The 24,567-nt window shown below is 42.3% G+C and overlaps 1 protein-coding gene across 1 annotated transcript in view; it reads right to left on the reverse strand.

Moving 5' to 3' along the window:
• The window catches only part of LOC143882324 (ribulose bisphosphate carboxylase/oxygenase activase, chloroplastic-like), a 30,479-nt gene extending 13,151 nt beyond the window's left edge, over window positions 1-17,328 (reverse strand). Inside the window, exons 1-5 of the mRNA XM_077385864.1 lie at window positions 17,128-17,328; window positions 4,353-4,660; window positions 3,701-3,806; window positions 3,032-3,117; window positions 1,728-2,200 (exon numbers count right to left, since the gene is read on the reverse strand). Of these exons, the coding sequence (XP_077241979.1) occupies window positions 1,728-2,200; window positions 3,032-3,117; window positions 3,701-3,806; window positions 4,353-4,660; window positions 17,128-17,160 (1,006 nt within the window). The 5' untranslated portion in view covers window positions 17,161-17,328. The remainder of the gene's footprint in view (window positions 1-1,727; window positions 2,201-3,031; window positions 3,118-3,700; window positions 3,807-4,352; window positions 4,661-17,127) is intronic.
• Between the last annotated feature and the right edge of the window lie 7,239 nt (window positions 17,329-24,567).

Consider the following 24,567-nt stretch of genomic DNA (forward strand, 5'->3'; position numbering starts at 1 on the left):
GCTTGACCGGACAGATTTTACATTAAAACTCCTGCCCGTCCCAAGCCGGATAGACGACTTGGCCGGACAGAATATGGTGCGTCCGCAAAACGACAAGAATCAGTCCGGCCCAAGCCGGACAGACGGCTTGGCCGGACAGATTTTACAATTCAACTTCTGACCGTCTAAGGCCGGACAAACGGCTTGACCGGACAGATTTTACATTTCAACTCCTGCACGTCCCAGGCCGGACAGAATATGGCGCGTTCGCAAAACGACTAGAATCAGTCCGGCCCAAGCCGAACAGACTGCTTGGCCGGACAGATTTTGCACCTCATTTCTGCCCGTCCCAGGCCGGACAGATTTTACAGTTCAACTTCTGGCCGCCCCAGGCCGGATAGACGGCTTGGCCGGACATATTTTACACCTCGATTCCTGGTCAGCCCCAGCCGGATCTCTTATTTCATTTCACTGAGCCGTCCCAAACACCGGCTCGTTCTACCGTCGAGGAATGTAACTCATCACACTTCCCCAAATCACTACAATGACTTGGAGAACTGGGGGGCAACTGATGGGGTATGAAAAACAACAACTAATTAGCTGTCGACACGTGGCCTCAGGAGGGCCTACCACAAATCCAGCATCGGCCCAGGGGCAATCCGGTAATTACCTAAGAGTAGGTAAACCTAAACCCACAAAAGGGCCGACACCTGTCCTAGGGTAGGTAATCCAACCACCCCAGGTCTCCCTCTATAAAAGGCCTCTCAAGGATCAAAGCGAGAGGTAATGAATTCTAAGCTACCATTCTTAAATTTTTGGCTCTGCACTCCTGCTCGCACTGACTTGAGTGTCGAAGGGCCCGTCCGGAGCAACGACTCCGGGTTGGTCTTCTGACCTCGTGTGCTTTTTTGCAGGGCTCAGCTCCTTCACTTCAGCTCCTTGGGTCCTCCGACCCAGCTCTTACGTCACTGCCGTATCTGCTACCGATTTTTGGCCTAACACCGTCCATTAGATGGGCCACAGACTAAATAGGTAGAGGGTTAGGATCAACCTATGGAAATGATTTTTTAGGACACAACCTATTTAGGCTGTGGCCCATCTAATGGACGGTTTGGATCATCCTATGGTACGGTCCACACCATACTTTTAATAAAGTGAGAAGTGCCCTCATTAAAATACAGTAGTCCTGATAACATTTCCTTAGTACACATTTCCTAAAATTGATATATTCGCCCACTTCATTCCAAGGGCCAACCCCGTAGTGTATTTATGATCACTCTTTTACACTACAAGGTCGTGCCCGGGGGAAGAAAAGAAGGCCAATAAATATATCATTTCCCTTTCTATAAACAATCTATGTATATGAATTATACACCAAAATTGGAGACGGCCACAACATATATATGTGGGTGCCCCAAAAAAATCATTTCCATAGGTTGATCCCAACACTCCGGTCTATAGAAGAACTGCATATTAATTATGGAAACCTCTATAGATTGGAGGGTTGGGATCATCCTATGCAAATGAGTTTTGGGGCACGGTCACAACCTATTCACGTTGTGGCCCATCAAATGGACGGTTTGAATCATCCTATGGTGTTAAGCCGTACAGTACTTTCAGAAAAATACAGGACTATACACCACTTAAAATCCTCTAATTATAGATATTTATTGCATGCCAAAAAAATAAAATAAAAAATCTATGCATGTATAATGTCCGATCATATGTAGGTATTAGTAAAATCATACCAATGGATTGTCCGGGAAATGCATCCACCAAGGTAACTAAGTCGGCTTTGGGTAGATTATCCGCCCTGAAGATCCCCGTGCAAACTCCAATCCTATCATCCCTAGTGGGCGCCCAATAGAATTTCTCCATGCGCCCGTCTCTGATCAAGGGTGCATAAAGCGTTGAGAAGTCGTTGCCTGTGACAATGATCGGGACTCGGGGATTCTCCTGTTTGTTATACATTCCTGGCAGCTGAACATTTGTGGGGTTATCGGCTATGTTCATTAGCGTTGCATTAACCATCTGGTTATTAACCGTGTATTGAGTTGTGCCCCCGAGCCTTCCGGCACCCGCGTCTAGGTCATTGATGAAGAGGCAACACATCTTTCCCTTTGAAATTATGTCTGCGGCTTCACGATATCGTTGCCGGATTAGTTTTGCAGGTTCGCCGGCGTTACCACTCTCGAGTTCTCCGGCACTCATCATGATTGGGCTTCATTATAAGTTTTATGGGTTAGAATGAAGGTGAATATTTTCATAGAAAGTGGGGTACAATAGTTTTGGTTGGTCTTTGGTTGATCCAGGCCATTCATCCATTGGGTCCTACCTTGGATGTCCAGTAGATTTAAAAAACAGTTTTTTGGATGATCATGGCCATTGGATAAAGGTACAATAACTTGTGGAAGAGGGCCCACAATTTGGATGGACCAACAAGCTAGGCTTACCTAATACAAGGATGTCTATGTACAATTTAGCTGAACAAAGGTGGTGCTCAATCAATGAGATGTTTAGATAGTGAAGAATTCAGGCAATGCAAAGTGGAGACCACAAGTGTACAATTAAGAAAAACAATGATGGAGCCCACTTCTGTAACACATGGGCGTCACATAGTAATATGGTATGGGCGTGCATGTCCGATCATTGAACTAGTCTTGAAGAGACTCTTCTTTTATCAGGTAGGGGAGTGGTGTTTGGATCGCCAAAATCAGGAATCGGAATCGACATCATGTTCAGGTTCTTATTCCATTTCTCTTATATCGAATGAGAAAAAAAATTAAAATTAAAATTTTAATTCAAAGAATTTTTAATAAAAAATCCATTCCAACTAGTGTGGAATCAGAATACCACCTCTTGGGGGAGGAAACAGATTTCGGCATTTTCTGCCCTCTAATTCCACCCCGGTCTCAATTCAACCCCGCCTGATTCCATTCATTTTCCAAACCAGAACCAAATGACGTAATTGGAGAAAATTGGAATCAGAACCCAATTCCAGCATCTGATTCGGGCAATCCAAACGCACCCATGGCAATACAGTGCAACTTACTTGATTCCCATTTTGGCAAAGACAAGCTCGCATTGGAATGATTTTCCTTGACCCTTGCCTCCCCATATGCCAAGAATCAAAGGAACCTAAATCAAAGTAACAAGAGTTAATCTAGTCTATTAACATGCAAGAACATCATTTGATCTTAAATCGACCATTGACTGTGTTATTTTTTGAATGCTAAGATCTACTGCTGATTAAAATGGGATGCGCTTTGAATCACGATTTGCAGCAATAAGATTTACAGATAGCGGAAACCCAATACGGGCATTTCTCAATTGATCATCTCTCGCAACAATAAGAATGATCCACGATGATCCGTCGAATTAAACTTTGGAAAATAACTAATTATGGCTCCCATTCATTGGGCAATTGTTAAATGTGGGGCCACTATGTCAAAAATCGATCAAATGTGGGCCCAAATGTGACACCTTCCTTACCACATGACAAGAATACCCTTATTTATCTTTTGACATAAAATGGGTGTAAAACAAATTTTTTTTTTTTTTACATTGATGTTCTCTTTCTTTAGAGGTAAAATGGGTGTAAATCAAATTTGAAGCCCATTTTCAAGTGAAAAAATGGACGTAAAATTTATTTTGCGCACATTATAGGTAGAAAGAAAAGTATCCTGATAAAGAAGTGATCATATGGAATGAAAGGAGTTACCTTGATGTTGGGTAAGGTCATGAAGTTCTTAGTGATGTGTACAACGAGCCTGTCCATGAAGGCTGGCGCAATGTAGAACCCATCCTTCGTATTGTCGAACGAGAACCTAACATAAGGTAAAGACCATTGTTTCATTTCAATGTGGAAAGGTATTTTACTCATTTTAACAAGTTCATTAATTGGATAATGCGTGATTCAATCTTATGACTCTTATCTAAGCCTCTGGATCTTTTCATGCTCCATAGAATTTAATTACCTTATAGTTTTTACCTAGCTAGCTGTTTGTCTCATAAACTTTTATTGGGAAACTACTCTTCAATTTCAAAAAACTAGGGCGCAAAATCCGTTAAAAAATTTCCCATTGTCTAATACAATCCCTCGTTCAGGCTCAATCGGTCGAACCCTGAGGTTTTAAAGTATGCAAAGGAGCAAATACAGGTAGAGTTATCTTACTATTTCCCCACTTTTGCAAAAATTTAGGAGATAAATCCCAAAAGAATTCTTAAATATTTCTTTTCACACATTTTCATTGTTAATGTATTATTAAATTAAATCATCACTTGTGAGAAAAATATTTTATCATGATAAAAAATAATGATAGAAATATGCTTAAATGAATAAAAATGATATAAATGCAGATAAGAACTCATACCTGCGAAGGGCGGTACTAACATAATCATAAGAACTCATAACGGCATTATGTGTTCCCGCTCCGGTTGGAGCTTGAAAGAGTGGATCCACCATCCCTTTTCCCCTTGTGATATCTTGTTGATCGTCCGATGCATCATAGGCAAGCCCACCCCATCGATCTTTTTTCCCCTGCTTCCTCTCGTCCACTTCGGCCACAATTCTCAAAGTCCTTAGCATTTTCAGATTGCCTCCGCTCGAACCATTTGCCTTCAATCTCCCACCAAAGAGAACTGAGCTTCGCAGCACAACATCTGGGAATTGGTGACTCAACTGCAACATGAGTGAGCGGGCTTTAAAATTCTTTAAAAGATTGGATTATTTCCGAAACTAAAATGAAAAAAAAAAAAACAAAAAACATTCTAACCCTAGAAGATTTCAATAAATCACTAGCAACTAATGTAGGAACTCAATTATATAAAATGATTATTATAGGCCACTGATATTGGCGCTACCATATTTTGTTAATTGCACTAACTCACCTTTGTCTTTTTTTTTTCTTAATATGCTTCTAAGAGTTTTTTGGAAATTTTGATAACCTTTGACAGCAGGTAAAATAGTAACTAACAAGGTGAGTTCATGCAATTATGAAAGGGAATTGCTAGCGTCCATCGCCAAAGGCATTTCATAGCTGGTCTGTCGCACGTCAGACCAGCCACCTCGTGAATGAAGACAAAAGCTGACCAGCCACCTCGTGAATGAAGACAAAAGCTGTTGTCTTCACTCATGAGGTAGCTGGTCTGACATGCGACAGACCAGCTGCGAAATGCCTTCTACGATGGACCCTAGCAAATCACATTATGAAAATATGGTAGTGTCAATATCGGTAGCTTTATTATAACAACAAGATTTGTATTATTTTACTAAAACTAAATAATACTTGAGATTTCGTTATTTACAAACCACGCACAGTGATAGTTGTCGGAAACTCCTTGGACGGATGGAAAACCCGTTTCCCCTAAGTTGTGTTTCTCGCAGGTAGGAAACTCGTTTCCCGTGTTTCAGAAACGTTTCCGAAATAAGATTTAAAAAAAATGGAGAAATGTTTTGGAAATGCATGAAAAACATATGAGAAACTTATGTAAATCATATGTGAAATACGTGATAAATGTTTGCAACACTCATAGAAAACACGTGTGAAACGTGTATGAAACACGTGTGGAACATATGAAAATAATTTTGGAAAAAACGCATAAAAAATTGTGGAATAGATATTAAAATAGTAAACAATAGCCTATATTGTAATAAAAATAAAAATAAGAAAAATTCAAATAGAATTTTGAAATTAACAAAATCTACACAACCACATGTTTCGTATTTTCCATGTGTTTCATATGTGTTTTTTGTATCTTTCTGAAACGCTTCTCATACGATTTTATATCGTTTTCTCGTTTCCCCTATATTTTTTTCATGCGTTTTCCGTTTCCGTTTCACGTTTCCCTTCCCAAATTCGTTTCCCACCCCGTTAACTATGGATTGTATGAATGACATCAAAATTAGACATGACATTAGCCATGAATCCGCCTTTGTGTAAAATAATGTAAAGAAAAACAAACCATGCCAAATAGAAATGGTACAAAATGCATCAAGGGTGTCAAATCTAGGGGATCTAGGGGTGTCACTCAGGCCAAGTTCGGTCGGGTTGAGGCTAATCCTAGCCCAATCCGAGGTTGCATTCCCTCAAACCTAAGCTGAACCAAACCAAACTGACGTGGCCACATCTCCCTTGAAGCCCACGTCTCCTTTAATTGTGAGGATAAGAGTTAAAAACCCTACTAACCCAACACATCTCTTTGGTAGGATAAGAAACGAATTTTAAATTGAAGAGGAATATCATATAGGAGTCATAATGTAGTCTCTGTTGCATGTTAAGAGTTAGAAAATATCACATCTCTGCTATGCTTTGGTTGATTATAAATTTAGTGTTGATAGTGGAGTTCAATTTGCATAGGGTAGAAGTCTAGTTGTTATCTCAACCGTTTGATTAGATTAATTGTTGGGAGGAAGTCTTGTTTAGGGTAAAAACTTACATTCTATAAAGCCTACGTGCGAGGGCTTTGTATGCAAGACTGGTTTTTTTTATTTTTTTATTATTTTTATGAAATAAAGTTTTGGTTTTCTCTTTTTGTAGAAGGAAATCTCGTTCTTTGTGGATTCAAAGAGCAGCTCTTCGTGGATTCGACGAGCACCCTTCGTGGATTCGAAGGTTTAACCGATCGGTGTCGACTTCGTTCAACCCCGACTTATGCTTCACGTTTCCGGCTACGCCAGGTGGTATCAGAGCCTTGCTATTTTCCATGGCTTTGCACGGAGAACAAGAAAATCAATCAACCGTGACGGTAGAGATGTTCAACGATCTACAAGCTACCGTTAATAAAATAGCGGAGCAATTAGCACGGTTGAATCCTATTGAGCGCGAGCAATCCAAATCGACGACGGTGATCGGCAACGGGATGCTCAAGCTCTAAATCGAATTCAACGTCCCCGCACAAGAATTACGTATTTTTCCGACGATAATTACTCTTGCGAGGGGGAATTCGAAAACACCATCCATCTGAGGCATACCCGTGGTTGTGTTCCGCAAACTGCTGTTCGTGATCGCGAATATCGCATTAAGGTGGATTTGCCCGAATTTAATGACCAACTGAACATCGAAGATTTTCTTAATTGGCTTGCGGCAGTCGAGAGATTTTTTTACTACATGGAGGTTCCCGAGGAGAAAAAGACAAAACTCGTGGCTATCAAGCTTAAAGGAGGAGCTTCGGCATGGTGGGAACAACTCAAACTCTCTCGTACAAGGATGGGAAAGAGACCAATCCGGATGTGGGCACGGATGTGTCAAACCCTTTGTGAGAGATTTCTTTCCATTGATTATGATCAGGTACTCTTTCAACAATACCAAAATTTTCGCCAAGGACGTAGATCGGTTCGTGATTATACAGAAGAGTTCTATCGGTTATCGTCCATAAATGATATTTCGGAAACCGAGGCACAATGAGTTGCACGCTACAAAGGAGGTCTTCATTAGATAATCTATGATCAAATCGCTCTCCACCCGATTTGGACACTGTCTTAGGTGGTAAAGATGGCGGAACAAGTTGAGACCGTGTTCAACCGTTCGCCTCAGAGGAATTTTTACAAGAGTCAAACCGTGGTAGAGACACCGCAAACAACGATTCTGACGACGAAAGAGAAGACGATTTTAGATTCTCATGTAGGAATAAATAAACATGTCCAACCATTGCTGACACAAGGAAGAGAACGTGGAGATGGTCCTTCTACTTCGACAACTACCCAAGTTCCATGACGAGATCCGTATGACTCGCAGTTCGAGCAACGAATCATATGCTATAAGTGCAACTAAGTAGGTCACAAATCCAATCAGTGTCCCGAAGGTGGCCGGCGTACTACAAATCTAGTCATTGGTGACAAACATGAAGAAAATGAAAAAGAGCATAAAGAGGAAGAAAATATGGACGATCCCATTCCTACTACTTGTGCTCCTGGGCAATCCTTGGTGATACATCGTGTGATGTGCACATCTAAAGTAGAGGAGCTCACACAACGTAACGATCTTTTCAGGTGCAAGTGTATGGTCAAAGAAAGGATTTGCAACGTCATCATTGATGGAGGTAGTATGGAGAATTACGTGTCAAAGGACATGATAAAGAAGCTCAAGTTAAAGCCCCTACTCCCTACAAGCTTGGTTGGATTTCCAAGGGTAACGAAAAAAAGGTAACCGAACGTTGTCGTATTCCTTTTGAAATTGGTGCTTTTAAAGATGAAAATCTTTGTGATGTTATCAATATGGATACATGTCATCTTCTGTTGGGGAGGCCTTGGCAATTTGACAGGGATTCAATTCATAAGGGAAGAGATGACGTCTTCGTTGTTCCTCAAAACAACAAGAGTTATGCACTTCAACCTTTAACGAATGAGAAGGACCCGAAAGCTTCCCAAGTGGAGGGGCAATCGTGTTTGGCAGTAAAGGAATCCCTTGCTAAATCCAAGAACAAAGTGATACAAGACGGTATAAAAAAGAAGCATCAGAAGCCTATTGAGCCTAAAGCTAAGTACAACGCGGAAAAAAAAGCATCGAGGTGCCAAAGTTTGAAGTTGGAAAAGCTATGGAGACAACACCAATGAACTTGAGGTCGAGTTCTCTTCAAGTGGAGGGGAATGACATGGCCACATCTCCCATGAAGCCCATGTCTCCTTTAATTGTGAGGATAAGGGTTAAAAACCCTACTAACCCAACACATCTCTTTGGTAGGATAGGAAAAGAATTTTAAATTGAAGAGGAATATCTTATAGGAGTCATAATGTACTCTCTGTTGCATGCTTTGGTTGATTACAAATTTAGTGTTGATAGTGGAGTCTAATTTGCATAGGGTAGAAGTCTAGTTGTTATCTCAACCGTTTGATTAGATTAATTCGTGGGAGGAAGTCTTGTTTAGGGTAAGAACTTACATTCTATAAAGCCTACATGCGAGGGCTTTGTTTGCACGACTGGTTTTTCTTTTATGAAATAAAGTTTTGGTTTTCTCTTTTTGTAGAAGGAAATCTCGTTCTTTGTGGATTCGAAGAGCAGCTCTTCGTGGATTCGAAGGTTTATTCGATCGGTGTCGACTTCGTTCAACTCCAACTTGTTCTTCGCGCTTCCAGCTACGCCACAAACCTAGGGTCAAGAAGGGTCAACCCTAACCAAATGTGCCTCTAAATCTCTCAACCAGTTATGGTTTTAAATTTCGGTTTTGGTATACTTTCGGTCCTCCCTAAACAAAATTTTCGGCTGAGTTCCAGTAGTGAAAAAAGTAATATTTTATTAATTTCGAAATTTCGGCTGCCAAAATTTTGGTAATTCAGGCCGAAATTTTGGAATAATAATATTTTGGGGTTTTTGTAAAAGAAGTCTTCTACTTTGTTTTATTTGCAAAAAGAGTCTTCATGTTTGACAATTTGCAAATAGAGTCGTAACGTTTGCGAGAACTTTGCAAATCAGGTCATGTCATTGGTTTGTGACCAAAATGTCCTTGTATTTAAAAAGACAAACAACCTTATAAAAAGACAAAAAATTATTCTGGGTCGATCAAGTGTCCGAACTCTAAGGAAAAATCATTATTGATGGTCCAAGACCATAGATATTGATAGATGGAACTGCCATATATTTGTTGAACAGACAGATCGGCCGACAAAAACTATGGGCCCTACTCTATACATGGGCTCAGGTGGAGATCGTGGGACCTACCCAATCATAGCATTCTTGGCCTATGCTATGCATAGGCGTAAAAACAATGAGCCCACCCTGTCACAACATATGCTGTCAAATGTGAACCCTACTCTATACATAAGCTCTACGCCATAAAAACGTAATGGAAATTGGTGGGCCCGACCTGATACAAGGGTTTGAGTTGACTTGGTGTCACCTGCGCTATCAAAACATATACGTGAGCATCATGGGTATTTTAGTCTTTTTAAATGATAATTCCATCTTAGATGTAAGGACATTTTGGCTTGTTAAGAGCAAAAAAGACTACAATGGGTATTTTGGTCATAAATTGATGGCATGAGCTGATTTGCAAAATCCACGCAAAAGTGATGACTCTATTTGCAAATTGTGGAACTAGAAGACTCTAATATAGCAAAGTAAAAGACTTCGTTTGCAAAAACCCCTAAATTTAAAAAAAAAATAAAAAAATTTGTAGAATTTTCGGCCTGCAATTTTCGAAATTTCAGACGAATTTTGTAATTGGCGAAATTTGGATTTCAGCCAAATTTCGGTTTCGGATCCAACCAAAATCCGAAATTTTGGGCGAAATTTAAAACCATGACCCTAAGCCAACCCCGCCTAGTCTGTCTTTTTTTCAAAATGGGTCAAGTTGAGTTTGGCTGTTTTCGGGTTGGGCCTGGGCAAAAATAGAACCAATGAAAAAAAGAGAGGAAAATCTAGTGGTAAGAATATCATCACCCCCCACCCCCCGCGAAGTACTTGCACACCCCCATTATAATGTGATTTGACATAAAGTTGCCCACTTTTCACTCCAAATCAGGTTATAATGGGGATGTGGGGGGGGGGGGGGGGATATCATCTCCCGAATTTTAATATCGAGATAAAATTACAGGATGGGTACAGCTTGCGTTTAGTTGTCGAAGACCTCAACCCTAACCCAACCCAAAATCAAATGGGTTGGCTTTACTCAACGTCCCTACCCATCCCAACCCAAGCTAAACTACGGTTCAACCCTTTGGGTTATGGTTGTTCCCGGCCCAATTGCACACATATTCAAAACCAATTGTCTCCCTTTTGACTGCAAGGATCATGTGGGTCCGACCTTGATATTGATTAGAATCTCCCATATGGTAGGCCCAAAGTTTGGACTAATGACCAAAAGTCACATTTTATATTAGGAAACTATTTCACTGGCAAGATCCTAAGAAGAGGGTCGTGATCCTAAATCACGATCCAATTCTTAGGATCTTGCCACTGAAATAGATCCCATTCTCAAGATCCTTGTTGTATGTATTTTGATGGGGTATGAAAAACAGCAGCCAATTAGCTGTCGACACGTGGCCCCAGGATGGCCTACCATAAATCCAGCGTCGGCCTAGGGGTAGTCTGGTAATTACCTAAGAGTAGGGTAACTTAAACCCGTAAAAGGCCGACACCTGTCCTGGGGTAGGTAATCCAACCACCCCAGGTTTTCCTCTATAAAAGGCCTTTCAGGGCTCAGACCCTTGGTAATAACTTCTCAACCAACACTCTTAAAACTCACTCTGCACTCCTGCTCGTACTAACTAGAGTGTCGAAGGGCCTGTCCGGAGTAATGACTCCGGGTTGGTCTTCTGACCTCGTTTGCTCCTGTGCAGGGCTCACCTCCTTCACTTCGGCTCCTCGGGTCCTCCAGATCAGCTCTTACGTCACTACCGTATCTGTTACCGAATTTAGGCTTAACAGATTGGCGCCATCCGTGGGACCACGAACTAAAAGCTGTTCGAATCCCCTATACAAAATGGCAGGGCAGAAGAGTGCTCGGGTACCAACTGCACGAACTACCCGAGCCGTGCTACCTCGCAGGACCCGGGGCGAGCGAATCGCCTCACAGGTGGTGGCTACTTCTGCTACACCAGAACAGAGCCTAGCTCATTCGGAACACCTCAATCCCACGCCCACTCCGGATCAAGTTCAAGCTCTCTTCCAACAGATGACGGCCATTGTCGGTCAATACCAACAACTAATCCAAGAGCCCCCCAACATCCTCCAGAAGTTCCACGACATGTACAGGAAAGGTCGAATGCCCACAGGGGAGAGTCAGCGCACCATGGTGAAGACCGGACCCACCACTCCACTAGGCAAGTCCAACACTCCAAAACTAGGCATGCCCATACAGAGCCTCACCACCGCCGGAGGTCACGGTCCCGCTCTGTACGAAAGAACCGAGCCCAAGAAGACCACGCACGCCAAGAAAAATCCCGTCATCGTCGTAGGAGTCCGGAAAGTCAATTCGGCTCCGCCGCGAGCCCATCGATGGAGAAAAACAAACCGATGGGCCGACCAGACCGTAGAGCTGATCCGATGCTATGAAGGATAAAAGAAATAGACCACCGTATAGAAGAGCTGGCAAAGGATTAGAGCCGGCCTACTGCGAGGGCGTTCTCAAGTAGAACACCGTTCATCGACGATGTTATGAACGCCCCGGCTCCCAGGGGGTTTTAAATGCCAACCGTCTCGCAATATGACGGGACCTCTGACCTTGTGGACCATTTGGAAACGTTCAGAACAATGATGCTCCTCCACGGCGCGTCCGACGGCTTCCTCTCCAGAGCATTCCCGACCACACTGACTGGTGTGGCCCGGGACTGGTACTCAAGGATCATACCGAACTCCATCAGCAACTTCGAAGACTTTGGGGACAATCTGGTCCGCCATTTCATGAGCAGCCGGAGGCCAAGAAAAACAACAGCATCCTTGATGCCCTTGCGGCAGGAGGACAATGAACCTCTGAAGGTGTTCGTCAGCCGTTTCAACAGGGAGGCACTCCAAGTGCCGAATTTAGATCCCTCAGCCGCCATGAACGCGCTCCTCGCAGGCGCTAGATCCAACGATTTTCGTCGGTCAGTGGCTCGTCAAAACCCACACTCACTGGCGGATCTGATGACCGGAGCAGAGGAGTATATAGCAGTGGAAGAGACATTGGCGGCCTTGGACTCGAATCGGAGGAGAACCTCTGAAGACAAGAACCCTACTAAGCAGTGTAGGGACGATAAGGCCCCCAGAAGAGAGAGGTCCCCCCAGATGAGGGAAGAAAACTTTACCCCCCTCAATACCTCCCGGAGACACATACTGGCCGCAATCAAAGGAGAAGAGGTCGTAAGGTGGCCGACCAGAATGATCTCCAAGGGAAGTAAGAGAGACAAATCGAAGTACTGTAGGTTCCACAGGGACCACTGTCATGACACAGACGAATGCTGGCAGCTCAAGGAAGAAATCGACCTGCTGATTGGCCGGGGATACTTAAAAAAGTATGTCATAAGTGACGGCCACAGAAGAGAGCGCAGAGAGAAGAGTCCCCAGGGCCGGAGTCCTCGACGGTCACAGCCGCCCCCTGCCCGGGATCAATCTCCCCTGCTGTCCAGTCCATGACAAGAGGCACGCCGGTCCCAGCCAAAGGGGGTCATTAGCACGATTATGGGCGGACCGGCCGCTGGGGGCACATCATCTGCTGCTCGAAAAGCATACGCACGCCGAGTCAACGCCGTGCACACATGCAACAAAAAGATGAAGACGGAGAATGAGATCTCCTTTTCAGATGCGGATCTCGACAACTTGATATTGCCACAAGACGACTCCCTGGTCCTGACTATGCTCATCGCAAACTGGGAAGTGAAGAAAATCCTTGTCGACAATGGGAGTTCGGCAGATATCCTGTACTATCATGCTTTCCAGAAAATGATGATAGGTGACGACCGTTTGAGGCCGGCAAACTCCGATCTGTTCGGTTTCTCAGGGGAGGTCGTGAAAGTGGAAGGACAGATTGAACTCTCAGTCATCGTCGGAGAGCCGCCTTGTCAAGCCTTCGAGATGGTCAACTTCCTGGTAGTGAGGGCCACTTCGGTCTATAACACTATCTTGGGATGACCCGGCCAGAACTTAATCCGCGCAGTCGCTTCAGCGTATCACCAGAAAATGAAATTCATAACACCAAATGGCGTGGGAGAAGTCCGGAGAGACCAACCACAGTCCAGGGAGTGCTATGCCATGGCACTCAAGGGCAAAAATGCGGTGGAATCGCTGGCGATTGAGCTACTCGATCTGAGGGACGAAGCCCAGGGGACCCAACCCGCAGAAGACCTCATCTCCATCCCTCTGTGCAAAGGCGATAATGAGAAAGTCGTTTAGATCGGTTCCTCTCTAGGCGACAGCACCAGACATAGCCTCACCCAATTTCTTCAAGACAATGTAGACGTCTTTGCATGGGATCCCGTTGACATGCCCGGCATAGACCCGGAGGTCAGCACGCACAGACTTGGTGTTGAACCCGACCTGCAGGCCGGTGAAACAAAAAAGAAGACATTTCGCCCTCGAAAGACGACAGGCGATAAAGGAAGAAGTGGAGAGGCTCTTAAGGGCTGACTTCATTCGAGAAATCCAATACTCGGACTGGCTGGCAAACATGGTCCTAGTAAAAAAGACAAATGGGAAGTGGAGGACCTGTGTTGATTTCACCGATCTGAACAAAGCCTGTCCCAAGGACAGCTACCCGCTCCCGAAGATCGATCAGCTCATTGATGCCACCGCAGGTCACGAATTGCTGAGCTTCATGGACGCCTTCTCCGGATACAACCAGATCAGAATGTATGAGTCAGATATACCGAAGACTTCCTTTATAACAGATCATGGGACATACTGCTACCGTGTCATGCCCTTCGGCCTAAAAAATGCCGGGGCCACGTATTAGAGGCTGGTAAACAAGCTCTTCCAGAAACAGATCGGATGCAACATGGAGGTCTATGTCGATGATATGCTGGTCAAAAGCCGAAGTACGCAAGATCATATATCCGACTTGAGAGAAACATTCAAAGTCCTAAGAAAGCATAACATGAAGCTCAACCCCACCAAGTGCACTTTCGGTGTCAGCTCAGGAAAGTTTTTGGGGTTTATAGTAAGCCAAAGAGGGATAGAGGCCAATCCAGAGAAGATCAAGGCCGTGGTGGAGCTCACTCCACCGAAAACCATCAGAGAAGTACAACGGCTAACGGGAATGGTGGCCGCACTGGGGCGCTTCATCTCAAAATCTGCAGAGAGGTGCCTGCCTTTCTTCAACGCTGTTAAAGGAATCAAGACTGCACCTTGGACAGAGGAGTGCCAGACCACATTCGAGGAACTAAAGCAGTACTTGTCCTCCCCACTGCTGTTGACAAAGCCGGAATCGGAGGAGGAGCTGCTCCTGTAGCTGCCCGTGAGCCCCATGGCTTTGGCAGTCGTCCTAGTTCGAGAAGAGCACAGCCAACAAAAACCGGTCTACTATGTCAGCAGGGCCCTGCACGATGCCGAGATCAGGTACCAGCGGGTCGAGAAATTGGCCTACGCCGTGATCATGGTAGCCAGAAAACTGAGGCCGTATTTTCAAGCCCACACGATAAAGGTCCTGACCGATCAGCCGCTCAGGCAAGTTCTCCACAGACCAGACACCTCGAGGCATCTTGTAAAATGGGTCGTGGACCTGAGCGAATTTGATATCCAATACCTGCCTAGGCCAGCCATAAAAGCTCAAGTGCTGGCAGACTTCGTGACATAATGCACCATCCCCCAACAGAGCACCGAATCTGAAATTGTCCAAACCCCAGCTGCGGAGAAGGAAACCACAACTGAGGAGCGAACAGAAGCTGAGACTGAACCAATAAGAGCAGAAATCGTCCCCGTACAGGCAAAACAGGATCCATCGACCACTGAACCACTCTGGGAAGTGTACGTGGACGGATCTTCGAACAAGGGTGGTTGTGGAGCTGGTTTGGTTTTCACCGGGCCTGACAACTTCACTTTAGATTACGTCCTAAGGTTCGGATTCCGCGCGTCCAACAATGAGGCAGAATATGAGGCCCTCCTCGCCGGCATGAACCTAGTAGTCCAGACCGGCGCCCAAAGGCTGAAAGCGTACTTTGACTCCCAGCTGGTTGCAAACCAGATTCAAGGGGGTCTATGAGGCCCGCGACGAACGTATGATCAAATACCTCTCCAAGGTTCGCCAGTTAGCCAGCAAGTTCAAAGATTTCGAGGTCATCAGAATCCTTAGAACAGGAAATGCAAAAGCGGATGTGTTGTCTAAACTGGCTACATCCGGATACATCACCCTCGGGAGTATATGTATGGAGTTCCTATAGAAATCCAGTATCGAAAATGAGGCCGCTGAAGTATTGCAGGTGGAGCACGAGTCCTGTTGGATGGACGAAATCATTGAATACCTACGTAGCGGGAAGCTTCCCGAAGCCAAGAAGGAGGCCCGCAAAGTGATACAGAGAGCAGCCAGGTTTTCCCTCGATGGTGAGAGCCTGTACAAAAAGTCATACACCCTCCCATACCTAAAGTGCCTCCGGCCCAACAACGCCGTGTACGCCCTACAAGAGACGCACGAAGGGATTTGTGGGGAACACCTAGGGGGCAAGGCCCTGGCAATCAAAGTGCTGCTGAGAGGCCTGTACTGGCCCACCTTAAGACAAGACGCAGCCTATGAAAAACAGCAGCCAATTAGCTGTCGACACGTGGCCCCAGGATGGCCCACCACAAATCCAGAGTCGGCCCAGGGGTAGTCTGGTAATTACCTAAGAGTAGGTAAAATTAAACCCGTAAAAGGCCGACACCTGTCCTGGGGTAGGTAATCCAACCACCCCAGGTTTCCCTCTCTAAAAAGCCTTTTAGGGCTCAGACCCTTGGTAATAACTTCTCAACCAATACTCTTAAAACTCGCTCTGCACTCCTGCTCGTACTGACTTGAGTGTCGAAGGGCCTGTCCAGAGTAACAACTCCGGGTTGGTCTTCTGACCTCGTTTGCTCCTGTGCAGGGCTCACCTCCTCCACTTCGGCTCCTTGGGTCCTCCAGATCAGCTCTTACGTCACTGCCGTATCTGTTACCGATTTTAGGCCTAACATATTTCATACAAAGAAATTAAGTCTCTAGATGCTTGCTAATTAGGAAAGCATGTACCTGTAGAATTGTAATTTGCCTTCTCAAGTTTAGGTTGATTGCTGTAATTATGATCTATTCTTAGGATCTATTGATTTATGGTCTATATATGTACATGCTCTGTACACACAAAGAAAGAAAGAAACTTTAACCAGAATTGTTTCCCACATCTCTTTTTTTTATCTTTTTATTATTATATAAAAAGACATTCACAACTTCCAATTTAGCTGTTGAACATGAACTGTGCTACCCATAGTTTTTCACCGTTCAATGCGATCTACTCTGCTAATAAATTACAACAATTATCCAATCCTAATATTTCATAATATGAATTTTCATCACAAAATGGAAAAATCCCATCTTTTAGTCAGGCAAAACAAAGATAACTTGGAAATGGGCTTTGCTACCTATGAACGGTGACCACGCCCAAAATACAAATTTTGTGTTTGGATGGATTTTTGGCCTATCAAATAGACTGTTTGGATTAATAGTGGACACACCTCTCTTATTATACATATACTAAAGCCTTTTGAGAGAGAGAGAGAGAGAGAGTAGACATACATGGGAGATTGTGGAAGGAGATGCAGCTGCCATTGTTGTGTGTGGAAGCTTTGGGAATCCTGTTTAATGGGCTTTTGTTCGGCAAATCAGAGCTTATCTCGAAAGAATTTGGAACGACAAAGAGGAGGGTTTTTTTTATTTTTGTTTCCTGGCAGAGTTATCCGGTTCCATACGCTCTTAGAGGATAAGGTGCTTGGAAATTTCCATAATTATTGAATCCAATAATTGCTTATGTGGGGGCAAACCAAGGGGATTTCTAGAATTTTTTAGTGGTCCATGGCAAGATATTTTGATAGAGTTAGACCATAATCAATGAACACATGGCATGTGCTTGGTGATCAGGACCGTTGATCTTATGGGTCATCACAAGGCCACCCAATAGGTCGTCATCTGCCAAACGGGGATTTTATTTGCAAGACTGAAAATAAAAAAAAGGGAAAACTACTTGAAACCCCCGTAGATCAAACCGTATTCACAAGAATCCCCTACAATTTTCTTAATTACCAATTGTACCATTTTGCGCATGACATAGCTTTTAATAACCAATTTGCCCTTAGTTATAGATAATGTAGGAGTCCCTAAAATCTCTCCAGCATTAAATCTCTTTAAATGTCTCTCTCTCTCAAATAAAGGCAACATCTCTTTCCCTTTTTTTTAAATGAGATTTTATATGGTGTAGGCATGTATAATCCATTATTTTTATAAAAGTACCGTACGGGCCACACCATAAAATGATTCAAACCGTCCATTTGCCGGGCCACTACGTAAATAGGTTGTGGCCCAAAAATCATTTCCATAGGATGATCCCAACCCCTAATCTATAAAGGTATCCAAAATATGGTGTTCCTCTATAGATTGGAGGGGTAGGATTACCCTATGGAAATGATTTGAGGCCACAACCTATTTACGTTGTGGCCCATCAAATGGACGGTTTGGATCATCCTATGATGTGGCTCGGATAATACTTTTTGAAAAATATTGGACTATATGGGCTTATACTATATAAAATCTTACCTTTATTTGAGAGAGATTTTAAAACAATTTATTACCTTTACGGACGAAGTGATTTTAGGGGTTTTTTTCGTAATCTACATTATCTATAACTAGGGGCAAGGGAAGAATGGGTAACAGAACAGATTAAAAGCTAATTAAGGCAAAAAAAAAACGTAACGTTGCTAATTTAAAAAATCTCGGGGGATTCTGGTAGATACGTTTCTATTTAGGGGGTTTCTAGTTGTTTTCCGGGAGTGGAACCAAACAAATGGCTACACGGTTACCATGCCATTATTCTTTAAAACAATCAACTGCTTAAAGACAACTTTGAACGTCTATTTTATCATTCTTGATAAAAGGTCAAAACTTATCCGAAATGGCCAACAATATTTATGCGTTCAGTCACCATCGCAAGCATAAAAAAAAAAGGAAAGAAAAAAACTGGTGATGCTCATACGGCCACCAATGCAAGTGTTGAATATGTGATCATGAGTCACATATATAATTAAGCTTGCACCGATGGTGACGAATTCATCTAGTTTAAGATCTTATGTGGGTAATCATTGATCTAAGATAGACGATTTAGATGGAAGAATGAGATTAAGAGTGAAATTAATAGATTTACTTATTAACCACAATGATCAATAGAGGGTATATAAGTAAGCGGTGCATCTCATCTGGTTGTGATGTAGATGGCTAGTGTAGCTCATTTCAAAGACATGAATCGTATAGATAGTATAGTTCGTCAAACATATTAAGCCAAATAGAGCTCTAAGAGGCCTTTTCTGTAAATAAGGGGTTAGTCTTTGTTGAGATCTAACTTAATCAAAGGTGATCTCCCCACAAGAGATCATGCCAACCAAAAGGCAGTAGAAGATCTAGGTGTAGACACCCCATTTTCACCGGGCTCTATTCCCCCTTGTTTGAGTACAAGCCTGTGGATCTCGATCCGAGAGAGGCGGGGGACGAGCCCCCAGAAAGTCTCTGGATCATCCACGTGAAGGAGAGCTCTACCAAGGAACTCTAAAAAGAATGCCTCTCACAGCATGAGTGGCGATGTAAAGTGAGATACCTCTCGATTCGGGGACTAGCCCGGATTCAAGATGTACCTTAAACAAAGAAGAGTCGCTATCTAAGGAAGTGGGCTCTGGATCCCATATTATGCTCTGTTGCAATGGATAACCAGTGATATAAAAGAAGGTTCGTGCCTGGTTAGGAATTTGGAAGGTCCGAAGAGCACCTCGTCCGCCCAAGTGCAAGCACCTGGTCTCTTATGCCATTTATTATTGATTTTGAAGAGTTTTGGGCGAAAGTCATGTGAAATGGGAACATATATCTCCGAGAAGACGTCTACCTAATCATGCATGTCTCAGAGATGAATAATAAACACACACAAAATAAATAAAAGAAGTGTCACCTAAGAATAGCTAGATTTTGAGTGAATTGTCTAAATGATGTCTAAGTTTTGGTGTGCAAATACAAGCATGCTACAGCTAAAGGTATATGGTCTGTACATGAAAGTAAGAAAACACAACAAAACATACATCACGACTTGACTCTACACCCGACTCGACATAACAAACCCTAAAACTCTAATGCAATACTTGACTCAGACCAAGATGGTCATCCATCCTGGCTGCTCTATGTATCCCGGCCCCAGGAAGAATTAGAATCAACGTAGTTCGATGACTTATTCTAAACTACGATGCCTAACCATCTAACACCGCTATCCTAGACTCGATCAACTAGACTTGACTAGTTTTTAAAGCTTCTTGTGCGATTGCTTAAATTCAAATGAATTGTAATTTTTAGGACACTCTATATGCCCTAACTAATGCATGCAGGTGGTTCCTATTTCATATGTGTAACTAGGCTATGTATCTTAACGAAAATCATGGGCTAACTAAATGTTTCCTAGTCTAGCCATCGGTTCGACTAAATGTCTAACCGACCACGACTCGAGGCCTCCTAACTCTAAGGACACTCACACGACAAGACACAGCATATCAACACAATGAAGACAGACTCCTAATTCTAAAACACACTAAATATCTAGGACAGACTCCTAACTCTAGGGGAAGATATTTTTTGAAAAGATTTTAAAGAATTTTTGTATTTTTTGAAGGTTTAAAATGTTTATTTTTAAATGTTTGGCTGGACTTGGGAAAAATCCCAAGCTACCTATGTACCATGTGGAAAGGGATCAAGCCAACGTAGTTCGGAAAAATAACTTCCTAGTACGCTCCTAAGACTCGACTTTTCAGATTGAAATTCCAAGGGTAGGCCCGAGTACTATTTTATTGGCAACTTATGAGGAGGGAAAATTAGGTCCTAACAAGTTTTAAGCTTTTGAAAACTCTAACCCAATTTAAAGATTTAAGAGATCAAAAAGGCAATTAAGCACATAAGTTAAATCCTAAGTGCAATGCAAATATAAAGCAAGAGATAAGAGAGAGTACACCCGAGATTTAAAGTGGTTCGGTCATCAAAACGCGAAGCCTACTCCACTCCACCAACCAAACCCGTTGATGGCTTCACTATTTGATCTTCTTAACTTCGGCGAAGATCGGTGCCGATTACAATTCCAATTGCCTTTAACTTTGGTGGCAATCCTCACCACGGAGAGTGGGCTCCGCTTCTCCGAACACTTGCCCAAATACAATCATCTTGATAAAGAAAGAAAGAAACAAAAAATTCCCTCACAAGGGTTTACAAAGTTTGAAGAAGATGTACAAATCTGAGCCTATGATCCAAATCCTAATTCTGGAGGATGAGAGGCATAAACAAGCTTAATACACTCTTAGGATATTCCAATAGGTTTTTAGAGTGTTAGGATTAATGGTTGGGAAGTTTAGAATACCCATATATATAGAAAACTCAAAATATGACCGTTTGGAGGCATAGTGGTAATTCTGGCGAAAACCCCAACGGCTATAATCTTGTTCTCGAACTAGTGGTCTCGGAGTTCCGAGAGATTTCTCGGAGTTTCGAGAAATTCTCGGAACTTCGGAGTTCCAGGAAATGAAACAGAAGATAAGAAAATGTTACTAGACCAAATCTCGGAACTCCGAGGAATTTCTCGGAGTTCCGAGCTCGGAGCTCCGAGAATTCTCTCGGAGTTCCGAGAAGCCTATTACCAGCAGATTTTCAATTCTTGTTTCTTATTTGTTTTGGGCTTCCAAATCTTCATCAAGTGGGATTGTTATGTGGGTTCCAAATTGTTGGAACGCCACAAGGACAACCACTTAAGCATTTAGGGTGTGTGGATACTTATTTATGCCTCTTAAAATCTAAACTAGGATTGAATCTTTACATTCTACAACGACTTCGATCTTCAATTGCGATGCTTTAAGTCTTCATGCGTTTTGGATCTCCGATGTCTTTGGCCTTCCTAATGCGGTCCAATGAGAGCTTTTTGGCCTTAATCTAAGCAATCTTGTCTCATTACAATCATGATCTACAACTTAGACATACAAATACATTAGTGATATAAAATCACTTGTGTATTGGAATCATCAAAAGAAGATGAGAATGCCAAAGTGGGAACCATTGGGCTTACACTCTCCCCCTTTTTGATGATGACAAGCACAAGAGATTTTCAAATAAAAGCATACATATATTTTCTTACACTAGATTTTTCTCCCCCTTTGGCATCAATCAAAAAGATGGGGTAAAAGAAAATCAAAGGGATAAAATTTTCAATTTTAAGCTCCCCCTTTTTCAAGGAAAAAGACAAACATAGAACTCCCCCTATTTAGAGTTTTTATTCAACACAAGAGGGGATATTTAAGTAACCATAAAAGGATATTTAATTTTAAGTGCAAGCCCTTAATCTAAACACATATGAAGAGAATCATATGGGGGCTTTGGGAACCCAAGCTTTCTTGGTTCCATCACAATCCCTAATCGTAGATGCACATTGGAATTGGTAGTGACCATTGATTCCACAATAATGGCATCTAACATGAGGGGTAGATAGACTAGTCCTATCATAAAATACATGATTAGGTCTATGATTAGTCTTCTTCAAGATTATGTCAATAATTTTTTCACCATTTAGGAATCTATGGAGACATAATCTTAACCTTTCATTTTCATTATGAAGATGTGTTATTTGATTTAAAAAATTATTAGAGTCATCTTCATAAGATTTGGAAGAGCTTGTCACATTTTGGAGTTTAACAATTAACATTTTTTCTTTTCCTGGGATTTATGTGGGTAAAGGTAGGAGATAAAAGAGGGGACAAGCATTAATTAGAGAAAGATATTATGATGAGTGGAGAGAGAGCGTAGAGAGAGAAAGAGAGACCACCATTTTCAAGACAAGATTTTGCTGATGTCAGCAAGAAAAAGCTGATGTGACCGCTAAATATTCTCCCACATAAATCCTAGGAAAAAAAAACCCACCAACCAAACGGAGCATAAGTGTTTCAATCTCAAGTTTAAAATTTTCAATTTTTACTTTAGCTTGAGATTTGAAAGAAGAAGATTCATTTTTCCAAACATCAAGTTCATTTTCTAATTTTGAAATAGATTTTTTAAGAACTTTATTTTTTAAAATTTGAGAATGCAAGGTAATGCACAATTCATCATAAGATATGTTTCTACTATCACTACTTGATGAATTACAAGAGGGGTTAGAATTTACCTCATCTTCATGGGTGAGTGCCATGAAGCAAAGATCATCCTTATTAGCTTCCCCTTCACTTGAGCTTTTTCCTGAAGTGCTAGAAGCATCCCAACCGGCTACAAGACCCTTGTTCTTCTTCCAATCCTTCTTCTTTCCCTTGTACTTCGAGGAAGATGAGTTGAGAAGAGGACACACCGGTCTTTTGTGTCCCGTCTTCTTAAAATTATAGCATCTTATACCACCCTCAACTTCACTTTCTTCTTTCTTCTTCTTTTTATCCTTTTTGTGCTTCTTTCTCCATAAGCTTTTGAATTTTCTAAAAGCTTCTTCTTCATCACTATCCGCCTCACTTGAGGAAGATGAGTCCGCTTTCACCTTGAGTGCTAAGGATCTACTCTATTTTTCTTTCTCTTTTGGCTTCTTCTCCTCTTGTCGGCTAGTGAGGAGCATCTCATGAGTGATAAGAGATCCTACAAGCTCCTCCATAGTTAGCGTCTTGAGATCCTTTGATTCTTGTATGGCGGTGACCTTTGGATCCCAATGTGGAGGAAGTGACCTAAGCAACTTACCCACAAGCTCATCAGTAGGATAAGATTTACCAAGATTAGCTAATTCATTTGATATTTGAGAAAATCGGGTATACATTTCGGAAATACTTTCATTTTGACCCATTCTAAACATTTCATATTTGCTCTTTAACAAGTTTATTTTGGAATCCTTGACTTGTGATGTTCTCTCATGGGTAACGGCAAGAGTATCCCAAATAACCTTGGCGGAATAAAAAAGAACTACTCTATTAAACTCCTCCGTAGATAAGGCGCAAAACAAAGAGTTTATAGCTTTGTAATTTAAATTTGCATGCGTTTTCTCTACAACATTTCATTCTTCAAATGGTTTGGAAGGCAAAGTGTATCCATTTTCAACAATATGTCAAAGCTCCACATCTATAGAGAGAAGATAGATGCGCATCCTTGTCTTCCAATGTCCATAGTTGGACCCATCAAAGAAAGGAGGTCTAGTTGTGGAATGGCCTTCCGGAAGCCCGGTTTCATTTATGTTTGCCATTTCAAAATTAGAAAGTTGCCAATGATCTTATGATCTTTCCCTTGTTAAAATTAAAAAAAAAATTACCAAAGATTTTAAGAAAAGAAAATCTTTTAAGAGCCAAGGCTCTGATACCAAGTGAAATTCCAAGGGTAGGCCCGAGTACTATTCTATTGGCAACTTATGAGGAGGGAAAATTAGGTTCCTAACAAGTTTTAAGCTTTTGAAAACTCTAACCCAATTTGAAGATTTAAGAGATCAAAAAGGCAATTAAGCACATAAGTTAAATCCTAAGTGCAATGCAAATATAAAGCAAGAGATAAGAGAGAGTGCACCCGAGATTTAAAGTGGTTTGGTCTTCAAAACGCGAGGCCTACTCCACTCCACCAACCAAACCCGTTGATGGCTTCACTATTTGATCTTCTTAACTTCGGCGAAGATCGGTGCCGATTACAATTCCAATTGCCTTTAACCTTGGTGGCAATCCTCACTACGGAGAGTGGGCTCCGCTTCTCCGAACACTTGCCCAAATACAATCATCTTGATAAAGAAAGAAAGAAACAAAAAATTCCCTCACAAGGGTTTACAAAGTTTGAAGAAGATGTACAAATTTGAGCCTATGATCCAAATCTTAATTCTAGAGGATGAGAGGCATAAACAAGCTTAATACACTCTTAGGATATTCCAATAGGTTTTTAAAGTGTTAGGATTAATGGTTGGAAAGTTTAGAATACCCATATATATAGAAAACCCAAAATATGACCGTTTGGGGG

The sequence above is a fragment of the Tasmannia lanceolata genome, unplaced genomic scaffold, assembly GCF_043159265.1.
Source record: "Tasmannia lanceolata isolate RefF3 unplaced genomic scaffold, GAP_Taslan_0.1 ptg000007l, whole genome shotgun sequence".
Taxonomy (NCBI): domain Eukaryota; kingdom Viridiplantae; phylum Streptophyta; class Magnoliopsida; order Canellales; family Winteraceae; genus Tasmannia; species Tasmannia lanceolata.